The 12,415-nt window shown below is 38.9% G+C and overlaps 1 protein-coding gene across 8 annotated transcripts in view; it reads right to left on the bottom strand.

Moving 5' to 3' along the window:
* The window catches only part of LOC122552613 (kinesin-like protein KIF13B), a 166,761-nt gene that overhangs the window by 119,612 nt on the left and 34,734 nt on the right, over positions 1–12,415 (bottom strand). For 7 of the 8 annotated variants that reach the window (XM_043695370.1, XM_043695364.1, XM_043695366.1 and 4 more), the window contains exon 2: positions 6,898–6,991. In XM_043695370.1, the coding sequence (XP_043551305.1) occupies positions 6,898–6,991 (94 nt within the window). Of the gene's footprint in view, positions 1–6,897; positions 6,992–12,415 lie in introns of those variants that run through there. The other variant, XM_043695368.1, reaches the window with a different exon arrangement.

Here is a 12,415-nt window from a genome sequence, read left to right as displayed (position 1 = left end):
CTCTGGGACTTGGCACAATCATTTCATAATTCACCAATCACTTTGCATTTACGAAGTACACTTAGCATCAAAATACACTGCAAAGTAAAGCAGCAAGCTGGAGGAGGCGGAGATAGTTGGAAGATTAATCAAAATGAAAGTCATGGATTTTGAGAGAGGGATTTTCGAGAAGACATTGGATTTAGGATGTATCTATTCATCCAAGAGGAAGGGGAGGATGGCTGATGATTTCTTGAGCAGGGTACATTTATGTTGGAATGGAGTGACATCACCCAAGGAGAGGGAACCATTTACTATGGGATCAGAGATGGAGGCTAATAATAGCTAAGGAGAGAATCTTGCACAAGTCATTATACTGTCAAAGTATCAAAACAAACACCAGATTATAAAATAACCAGCAAAACATGTATCCTGACCAGCCATGTGGCCCAACATGATTACTGAAGCCAAAATAATAGCAAAATTCAGATTGGCTCTCTCAAATACAGCCAAAAGTTGGGGGTTCTTTTCCTTGGTTGCTGGATTGCATGTGAGATAAAAGCTGTTTTCAGAATTTGCCTTTTGCCAAGGGTGTGCTTATAGAATGTTACTACATTGGAACAGTTAATTGGTCATAGTTACTGTATATATTATCCTGTTACATTTTCCACGAGTTGAGTTATTCCAAGTTCTTCTTTCTTTTGTTGCATTTTAACTGTAGTATTTGAATATATTGCATTTTGCTTAATATCAAGTAGTTTGACCAATCAAATTGTATCTAGAACAAGCACCTGACATGTGTCTTTAAAATAAGGAAAAACTTAGGGTATACGCTACCTTCCTAATATGTTTTTAGGGGATCTGGTCCAATACAAAACAGTACACAAATAAATCTAGATTAATCTACTGCACCACTAAAATGCAAACTTGAGCTAATGGCAGTATTAGATTGCTGGTTTCACCCTCCGCAGAGATAAGGTATCAGCCGCTCAAGATCAATCAACAGTCAATGCTTACTAAAAAGAAGATAATGATTGCCTCATTTTAATTAGAAAAATACAGCGTAAAAGAATGTAATTGATTTATTTGTACACATTTTCAAAAATATTTGTAAAGCTACAAATACAAGGGTACACAATATTAAAGGAAACAGAGGCATGAATAAAAAAAATCAAGGATAGGTGTGATGAACAGAGACTGACTGACTGGTATTTATACATAATTTTTAGAGCCAGGATTTCAAAAGGAGCACCATGGGTGTTCTTTGTTTTTGTTTAAAGAAATCTTCACAAAAGTAATCAGAGTTCTTCCAGAACAGTAACCTAATCCAAAATTATTAAAGAGTAGATGACTATAAACTCCTGGAGCATAAATGGAACAAGTTGTTTATACTGTGGGATTTACGACTGGCAGAATAAACATGGAAGGCCATTAACTTCATTTCAGTTCAGAAGATAAAGATTGAAAGTTTAAAGGTAGTTTGGAGAAGACCTGACTGAGATCAGAAGAATAGTCTACCTCCTACACAGGGGTTTTTCAGAGCAATTCAGGAAATAAGCTACCTCCGTGGAAAAAAAATTAGTTGGTGGAATTTTCAAGCAAGGTCCAGTTGACTAGAAATCTGCAGATTTTTAGAAAGGAGAAAATAATCTTAGGCTCTGAGCATCATAGAAGGGTTCACCATGGCAAATTGAAAAAAGATTCAATTGTCATCACAGTTCATGACAAAAGTTATCAAAAGTCAGTTAAATAGAACCGAAAGGAGTTGACAGATAGGTGGACTTTCTCTGGATTTGAATCTGTAATGGACAGTTATCAGAAAATGAGCAAAAAACTACATTCTGCTTTTAATTAAGGTTTTTCCAACTGTGTTCTATATTTAGATAGCCCAGTTTTTGTTTATTTCTTTAGCGTCTTTTAGGAACAGAAATCTGTCATCGTTATCAGCTCTGGCCTATACAACTCAAAAGATAGTTGACTCTTTAACAGCCCTCTGAAATGGTTTAGCAAGCCTCTCAGTTCAAGGTCAATAAGGATGGGCAATAATACCATGCATGAATAAAAAAGTACACTAACAATTGAGTACAATTTTAAAAGAGATAATTAGCTAATAGCACTTTGCAAAGTCTCACACAAAAGTACAAACAATGACATCTTAAATCACTGGTTCCACATCAATAAGTGTGACTATTTGAACAATATCTTCAAACAAATCTTGCATTTAAAGATTACTTTTGTCCCCAACAAATATGCAACATATTTGAACCAATACTACATAGGCTATTAACATTTTGAAGAGTGCCTGTGAACATTTAGCCAATGCAAGGAATTCTGTTTTCATAACAGGGGAAGAACCAAGACTTCATTTATAAAGTTAAGTATGCATGGTCAACAATTGAAGGCAGAATCAGTGCCAAGTTGAAACAACCTAAGCCATCATTCTTCAGTGAGTATTACAGAAAAAAATAAAAAGAGAAAATGTTGAAAAAAAATTGCTAAGGCATTCCACCAGACCTGAAATACGAACTCTTTTGCTCCGTATACAAATGCTGTTTGACCTGGTAATCAAACAAACAACTGTGGGTGCTGAATGCTTCATGAAGAAGGACCATTTTGTGAAGGAGCATTAATTCTTTCTCTCTAGATGCTGTCAGACCTGCTGAGTTTTTCCTGCCTAACTTGGTGATTGTTCAGATTTCTAGCATTTGTCATATTCTGCTTTTTTTGTTATGATGGCAGAGTCTGATATACTGTACAGGTAAATCTTCCAGCAGTGGTCACAAATAGCATCAGGTGTGTGAAGCCAAGCCATTTCACTCCTTGCACTGCATGTGAGGAACACCATTACGGCAACCCCAGCTGACACAGAACCAACAAGAATTCTGAGCTCTAAGACATTAATACTTTGCTAACCTTCTTTTCCATAAAATCAAAACATTCAAAATACTAAGTTATCTTGGTGAAGGTTTTCTTTTAAAAGTGACTAAGATGTTCCAATTTCCTGTCATCGGAATTAAAATATGCCTTTAGAAAGCACTAAACCCATTCATAGCCATCAAGTTCTGTGACAGCAGACAATGGAGGCATTAACTAAGACTGGCTCATGACTACAGCTGGTTTAATACCATTCAAAAGAATCTATACAGAAGCTGGCCAGTTTTGGAAACTCAGTGCCAAACCTAAAAAACATACAGATCCACAGCTAAGAAAAAATACCCAACAGGAATTTTAATCAGATCTTTCCACAGACTTTAACAGAACTGAAATCCAAGTACAAAGACATCAAAAAAACCTGCCCAAAGGCAAGATAACATTTTTTGCAAGATTGCCTGCAGGGACATAAAAAGTACACAGTCTTTAAGAGCCTTCAGTCAATCCAAAACTAGGATTATTAGAGCATCAGACAAGTAGAAGACATTCATCCAGTTTAAAATGAACATTTCAAAAAAAGCTACAACTTAACAGATGAGTGAAGTAACTCCATCCTCTTGCACACAATAGTTTGCAATCACCCATTACAATATATCCCATCCTACAGCTTGATTCAAGTTTTTGCATTCATTACACTATCCAGAAGGTCAGTCACAGAATTTGTGCCAAGTGCTTCTTAACAGGAGTCCTCAAGTTGCATTTGGCCAGTTTCTGTATCAAAAGGTGTGGTGCTGGAAATGCAGTCAGGCAGCAGGAGAGCCGACATTTCGAGCATAAGTTCTTCATCATCTCCTCATTCCTGAAGTTTTTGCTTGAAACGTCGATTCTGCTGTTCCTTGGATGCTGCCTGATCAGATGTGCTTTTCCAGCACCACACTTTTTGACTCTGATCTGCAGTCCTTACTTTCTCCTAGTTGATTATAACCTTACTGTGAAGCCTCTTCCAAGGATGACTTTCAACCTTGACATTCTCCACCTCCCTCTTCAAGGATCTCTGAATTTCTCTCTTACTGTACCCCCCAGGTCGTCATCTCTGCCCTGAAGCTCTTCAGTCACATCCTGAAGCAGACCCGCTACTACAGCCATATCTCCTACCTCAGTGCCTGCCTATGCAACTGACTGATTCCACATGGGCTCCCGACTACATTCACAATCCTGATCCCGAAACATCGATTCTCCTGCTCCTCAGATGCTGCCTCACCTACTGAGCTTTTCCAGCACCACACACTCTACTCAGATCTCCAGCATCTGCAGTCCTCCCTTTCTCCTAAAAATATGTTTGTAGCCAAGTTGGATGGTGAGGGGGCAAGATAGAAAATACATTTCACATTTCTGAACTTTAGATGTATGCTGTTTCAAGGAATTCAATAAAAATTTGAAATGTTGAACTGTTAATGTGATCCTTATCCTGAGGTCAGACAAATGTAATAGCTCACTCAATCATCTGTGTACCATATATTCTGTTTCACATCAAGGATCTAATACTCTATTGAAGTTTATCCCAAACATGGAGAGCTTTTTTTTTTATTCCAAAGGACATAATGGAATTGAATTCAAAATACATGGAATGGGTTCATTCATGCAAAGTACTGTGTTATCTAAGGACTCAAATGGTCGGACTCAAGATTGAGGGTCTTGGAAGCTTCTAAGGGATCTTTGGAAAACTGGTTGGACATGCGGTAGGGTGAGCATGGAAGGGAGAAAAATAAGATTAAGAAGAGTATCTCAAAGAAATAAAACTGGCAAGGAAAAAGCTCACCTCATACAAATGGCGTTGACATCAGTTTGCAACTCTCTTGATAGACCCAAAGGCAAAGAGGGGGTCAAAATTAGCTTGAACAGGACAGACAAAATGCAAGAATCCAGCTCAGTTTGAGCAGTCTTCCAAGAATTAAGTTTTAATGCAAAATTGGTATGATATCCAGAACTTCAAGACATTTTTCCTTTTTCTTGAATTAAAAATAATGGCTCACAAGAAGTAAAAAGGACTAAACAAAATGTAATTACTGACATACCTACATTCATGTTTGTTTTAATTTCCTAAGTTGGACACAGCACCAACCAAATTAAAAGAGTCAGCAATTATTAAAACACGTACCAGTTGATGTCTAATTTGCATTCTGACCAACTCCTTCAGACCAGGAGACTACACTCAAAGCCAAGGCTACATACACTGTACAAAAACATTATTGTACAAGACCTTGACTACCGTTGCACTATTTTGATGACAAACAAACGTTATAAAACTGAAAAGCCGTATGTGGAAATCAAATTTGCAGAAAAACAAGATTGCATACACAGGACACAACAGTCAATGCAGCCTGGAGGTGTAAAATCCCAAATGACAAGCACAACTCTCAGTCTACTCAACAACAGGTCATATTGTGTTTTATTTAAATATTTGTGCTAATTTATTAACTGCAGCCTCGACAGCCTTCATCTTTTTCTATCTGCTCTGACCCTTTTGTGTCTGCTCTAACCTCTTATTATAATGCAATTTGGGTTACACAATGGCACAGCACATCAGCTTTTCAGTGACCCACACCACAAAATGCTCAAAAATGGATGTGTAAAGATGCTTCACACAGCTGCTTCTCAGGCTCAGACACACTCGCGCTTCTCCTTGGGGAGGGAAAATTGAACCAGCACATCCCTCATCATCATTATTGCCTACAAATATGCAGACATTTAGAAGCAGAATTCCACCCCCTTTCCTCAGTCAGGGAAGATAGGTGCATAAAGCTGCCAGGCTTTTGAAACAGCCAAATTCTGCAGATTCTTGAAATCTGAAACAAACACAAAGGATGTTGGAGAAACTCAGCACATCTGGCAGCAGCTATGGAAAGAGAAGCAGAGTAAAATGTTTCAAGTTTTGTATGACTCTTCTTCAGAAGAGTTTGCTAGATTTGTTCCTAGATCTTGCAGGGGCAAGAGGAAATAAGATTGTACAAAACAAAATTAGTTTAAATGCCATGTAGCACCTGGCAACCAGCCAGTGTATATGATCAAGCTGAAGCGTGCAAGCAGGTGAATGAACAGCAACAAATATTTTAGATTAACAGTACAGACAATTAACAATTGCAAATACTTTGAACTGATTACTAGTCACAGGTCTAACCACAGTAATTCAGAAGGCATCAATAAACACAAAACCTTTTAAATTGTTCCCCGCAATTAGGCTGGTATTTTGTATAGTAATTGTTCTCAGATTGGGTATAATTTCACACAGGCTTCACAGGCTTTTATTTTGCATTTGCTCAGTTTCTTGTAATGGTAGCATCTGCTGACACCAACTGTCAATGCACTTCCTGCCTTAATGCAGGGTAATTTTCACACAAGAGTATTCCTTGTCCAGTATGACACAGGATAATCAATTACAGGAATCAAAGACAAGAGCAGTCTCAGAGGGATTCACATCACGTGGGTTAAAAGATGTACCATTTACAACTCTGGCTAAAAAGCAAGATTATAGTTTCAAATATCACTGATTTATACGTTGTTTATCTTACAAAAGATTGCCTTTAGCTTTTTCTCTCCAAGTCCTGAAGCAGACAGAAATAGAACCTTTTAAAACAGTGTTACTTAGCAAACTCTGACAATTTAAATTTCTCAACTTTTGAAACTTAGGGAGATTTGGTAAAAATATTTAGACAATTGAATTAGTTCAGGCTTTATATAATATGTAGCATGTTTGTTTCGAGAAGAACAGCAGTCACTGCACTCTATACTATGACTGAGAGTAACTTGCATACAGAAGGAACAAAAAGCTTATTTCTAAAAGTTCAATAATATTTCAATCAACAATTCATTACTAAGAATCAAGGTAGTTAATGTACAACTCTAGAACATAAAATTTGAATGTATTGTTTAAATTTTGCAATACAGTGACCAGAAACTGTGCAATACAACGGTGCAATACACTGAGAAAGAAACACCAACACAACTTTGAACCTAACATGAAAAATCCATATATGGCAAACAGCTTACCTGGCATCGCCTTTACCGAGATTGGCATTAGCCGGACTTAGAATGGTCTGATTGCCTTCAACATCTATAATACATTTTGTGTTCAAATCAATCTCTAAAAACAAAAACGAGACATCATTTACTAAAACAAATTGAGACAGGAAAAATAACACTGGTACATCTTCAAAACATTATTAAGCCTATATCAGAAGACATCATAAAGCAGCTAAGTATTTTATATACCTGTAAAAGTAAACATTTTCAAAAGTATTTCCATAAATTAAAAATTATTACTTCATTTATCGTCCCTTAATGATTTCCTCCAACCTTGCATTTTTGCTTGCACTTCCCAACCTTTTTTGTTCACCTGCAGTCTTGATGATTGCTTATTATTCATCTATGCTATTCTGACTCACTGCAACTCCCTGCCAAGTTTCCTGCACCTCCCTCAATTTCAGAAATCTCAACAATCCTTTTCTCAACCACACCTTAGGCTGTCAACAATCCTCTTCAAATTATCCATTTTCCTTGACATCTCTTTTTGCTTCCCTACTGAATGTGAAGCAGATTTGACTGTTCCTTGATGAGCAGCTCTACAACAATGCAACTACAAAAAAGTAACATCAAGTGCATCACCAAAGTTGTTCCCATGCACCTCCACCACTAACGCACAGGGTCTTTGGCAGCCGCTCCCAACTTCAACCTCTACTAAAACTCCACTTGTTTACACAGTGCCCTGAGTATAAAATATCCCAATGTTCTTCACAACAGCATTACAAAACAAGACAAGACATGACACCAGGTAACATAAGGAGATATTAAGTTAGATGGCCAAAGAGATGAGTTTCCAACAGTACTTAAAACGAAAAAAAGAAATGTGGAGATTGAGATGTGAAGCAAGGGCTTTTCGAACTTTAGGGCTTAGGCAGGTGAAGGAACTGTCACCATGCTAAAGTAATTTAAAATCTGGAATGCGCACAAGGCCAGAATTCATGATTCTCAAATTAGAGGTGGTCATGGATTAGTAACATTGTCAATGAAGTCAATCCATAGACCTCAGTTAATGCTCTGGGTACTTGGGTTGAAATCTCAACACAGCAGAAGGCAAAATTTAAAATGAATAAATCTGAAATTAAAAACTAGTCTAATGGTGACAATGAAGCCATTGCCAATCTCATTAAACCCATCTGGTTCATGAATGTCTTTAGGAAAGGGAAATCTGCCGTTCTTACCTGGTCTAGTCGACATGAGTCTGCATTCATGACATTTTTAAAATTACCTTTGAAATGGTCAGAAATCACTCAGTCACATCCATTCTCCAGAAAGTCTAATATACCATCTGGTATCAACCAAGGCACAGGAAATGACAATGGCCATGTAAAATCTACCTTCCAATCACCTGGCTGCTGGAGTCCAAATTGCTTTATCTGTCCCATTGTTTCATCAAACAACAGCCTGACACTGTACGTAAAATATGATTCCACGAGAACAACTGTTTCTAAGACATCACCACCACAGATGTAGGCTAGAGGCATTCATCAAGAGGTCGCTGCATTCAGAGTCTTCAACATGGAGTCTGGAATCAATGAAGCCGTATAGCATCAGGTCCAATATGGGCAAGGAAAACACCTACTGATTATTACATACTGCACCCCTTGAGTTGATGAATCAGCTTTTTTCCATGTCGAACACCACTTGAGGACTCACCAAGAGACTCTGGGTGGGGGACTTCAATGGTCAGCAGCAATAGTCATTCAGTAGCATCATTACTGACCAACCTTACCAAGCTCTAAAGGGCTTGGCTGCAACATTGGGCCTGCAGCAGGGAAGCAACCAGAGGGAAAAACTTACTCAACCTTATTAGTCTACCTATTGCAGATACATCTGGCCTTAACTGTATCAGAAGAACTGACCACCATACAGTCCTTGTGGAGATGAAGTCCCTCATCTCATTGGGGATACCTTTTGTCATGTTGTGTGGCAGTACCACTGTGCCAAATGAAATAAATTTCCAACAAATCAATTCAAGATTGGGCATCCATTAACCACAACAGCTGCAGAATTACATTAAACCATAATGTCATCACATGGCCCAATATATCTGCCACTCCACCATTAACACTGGGCCAGAAGATCCAACCTGTCAAACCTGGTTCACGAGGACTGGAAGGCATTCCAGCACCAGGAATATCTTTTTGAAAAAAGGCATCAACTTGAACTACAACACAGGATTACCTGCATGCCAAAAAGCATAGACAACTGAAAACTTGTACTAACCAAGCCCCTAGCCAACTTGTTCCTATACAGCTACAATACTGACATCTTCCTAGCAAGATGAAAATTGCCCAGATCCATCCTCCCCAGAAAGAGTAGGGTAAATACAGCTATCCAAATACTGCCCTGTCAGCCTACTCTCAAAGTGATGGAAGGCGTCATCAATTACACTATCAACCTGCACCTGTTCAACATTACTTTGCTCACTCATGTTCAGATTAGATTCTGCCAGGGCCACACCCCTCCCATCCTCATTACAATATTGTTCTATGTTTACAAAACAAAAAGGGCTAAAATTCCTTGACAACAAGAGAGCGTTTGACTGGGAGCAGCATCAAGGAGCCCAAGAAAATTAGGTTCAATGGGAATCAGGGAAGACATTGTGCTGGTCAGAGTCACATCAAGAACAAAGGAAGATGGTAGCGATGGTCACAGGAATCGCTGCAGATACTTTCTAATCAACCTGTTCAGAGATGCTATCACACATGTGACTATCTTCTATCTTGTATAAGCTCAAAGCTTATCTACCACTGACAAGATAGAAGTCAGGAGCGCGACGGAATACTTTCCACTTTCCCGGATGGCTGCATATCCAATAGCACACAAGAAACTCAACACTATCCAATACAAAGCAACCTATTTGATTGGCACCCCATCTAACATCTTCAACATTCATTCCATCTACCATGCACAGCGGCAGCACTGTCTATCATCTACAAGATGCACTGCAACAATTGAACAAGGCTCGTTCACCAGCAGCTCTTAAACCTGTAATCTCGAGCATCTAATGGACAGGACAGTAGATACACCACTCCTCCAAAAGTTCCCCTTGAAGATAAACACCATTCTGATTTGGAACCACATCATTCCTTCACTATTGCTGGACTAAATCCTGGAACTCCCTCCCAACTAGCACTGTGGGTGCACTTCCTCATGTGGACTACAGCAGTTCAAAACACCAACTTATCTCTGCCTTTTCATGGGAAATTAGGTATGGATCCTGTGAATTAATTTTTCAAAGTCTTAGCAGAGTATACGGCTGAAGGAGATTACAAAAGATAAGTAGGGGTAAGATTATTGACAAATTTGAAACAAGGCTGAAAATTTTAAAATTCAGCCACTGCTTAACCAGAAGCCAACGAAGGTTAGTGAACACATGACAAGAGAGGAATGCGATCCAGTGCAATCAGCAGAGGTTTGGATGACCACAGGTGTACAAAAAGTAGACTGGGGGAAACCAGTCATCACGAAGTTGCGAATGAGGGTTTCACCAGCAGTAAAGCTGAGACAGAAGAAATCTGATGAATGTTATGCATGTGAAAATAGGCAGTTTTCACAGTTGTAGTGATGGCACAAAAATCTCAAATATGAGGTTGAATGCACATCTTGGAGGTCAAATGCGACAAAGGTCAAAAACAGACAAATTTAATTTCATACTTAAGAACAAGGGTAGTAGATACATGGGAACAAAGTCACCTGCAAGTTCCCTCTAAACCACTTACCATCCTGACTTGGAAATATACTGCCATTTCTTCAGCATCATTGGGTCAAAATATGAAATTCCCTAATGGCTTTATCAGTTTATCTGCAGTGCATGGAGAGAAACAGTTCAAGACAGCAGTTCACCACAACTTTCTCAAAGGAAATTAGGGAGGGTTATAAATGCTTGGCACCCCAGGAGTGATTGTTTAAAATTGCCATGCATATACTAGAGCTCTGACTTTGATACAGATAGGTAAAAATCAGTTGTGGTTCCCACTCCTGAACATTACCTCATGGCTCTTGGGGAAGCACATCCATACAGAGTATTGCCAAAAAGAGCATCTGCAATAATTTGGCTACTCTCCTTCAACCATTCTACTTCCCCATCAACAGCCCACATTTCAGCTTACAAACGAACAATGAGTCAAGATAACAGGCATTGGAAATTCATGCTTCTGAGGAAGAAAGTTTGCAGAAGAAAACAACATCATCCTCGGGATTCACACTTGATAAGAAATTTAACAAGACTAGCCATATAAGTACTATGGCTACCAAAGCAAATCAGAGGCTATGAATTCTATGGTGAGTAACTCACTTCCTCGTTCTCCATGACATAACCACCACCATTCTTCATGACATAAGGCACAAGTCAGGAATGAGATGGAATTTTCTCCATATTTCTGATCCACCAACACTTAAAAAGTTTGACAAAAGCCCATTTGATAGACATTTCCTTGGTCACTAAGGTATTGTGGCAGCAGTGTACTGTACCTATTCAAAATGCACGCCAACAACTCAACAAGCCTCCTTCAAAATCTCCCAAACAGGATAGATGATGTCAGAGAGCATCACTGCCTGCATGGTTCTCTCCAATGAAACAGCAACGTTGCAAAATAGGAATAGGCCATTTCAACCTTTCAAGCCTGCTCTCCCATTCAACACAATCGTAACTGATCATCAAACTTAGTACGCTGTTCCCAATTTCTTCCCAAACCCTTTGATCTCTGAAGCCCCAAGAACTTTATTAATACCTTCTTGAAAATATTCAATGTTTTGACTTCAATTGATTCTGTGGCAGAGAATTCTGCAAATCCCCACTCACTGTTTTTTAAAATTAATTCACAGATGAAGCCATTGCTGGCGAGGCCACTATTTATTGTCCATTCCTAATTGCCCAGAGGGCAGTTCAGAGTCAACCACATTGCTGTGGGTCTGAAGTCACATATGGGCCATACCAGATAAGGATGGTAGATTTCCTTCCCTAAAAGGAGTTTAAAGAATCAGATGGGTATTTCGGACAATCAACAATAGCTTCATGCTCATTATTAAACTCTCAAATTCTACCATGTGCCCTGACGGGATTTGAATTTCAATCCCCAAAACATTACCTGGGGTCTCTGGATTAACAGTCCAACAATTGTAATTTCTCCTCCCGAGGGCTAATTGGCCTATCCGGTATCCTTAAACTATGACTGGGAAGTCGAAAACCATTGGGAACATCCTTCCTGCATTTACCTTGTCTAGTCCGGTTACAGTTTTATATGTTTTTATGAGATCGCCACTCATTCTTTTGAATTCCAGTCAACATAGTTCTAACCAGTTTTCATAAGACCATAAGACATATGAGCGGAAGTAAGGCCATTCGGCCCATCCAAGTCCACTCTGCCATTCAATCATGGCTGATGAGCATTTCAACTCCACTTACCCGCATTCTCCCCGTAGCCCTTAATTCCTTGTGACATCAAAATTTATCAATTTCTGCCTTGAAGACAATTAGCGTCCC

This window comes from Chiloscyllium plagiosum, chromosome 9 (assembly GCF_004010195.1).
Source record: "Chiloscyllium plagiosum isolate BGI_BamShark_2017 chromosome 9, ASM401019v2, whole genome shotgun sequence".
In the NCBI taxonomy this organism is placed as follows: Eukaryota; Metazoa; Chordata; class Chondrichthyes; order Orectolobiformes; family Hemiscylliidae; genus Chiloscyllium; species Chiloscyllium plagiosum.
The sequence above is the reverse complement of the archived record's forward strand: the minus strand, read 5'-3'. Positions and strand labels throughout refer to the sequence as shown.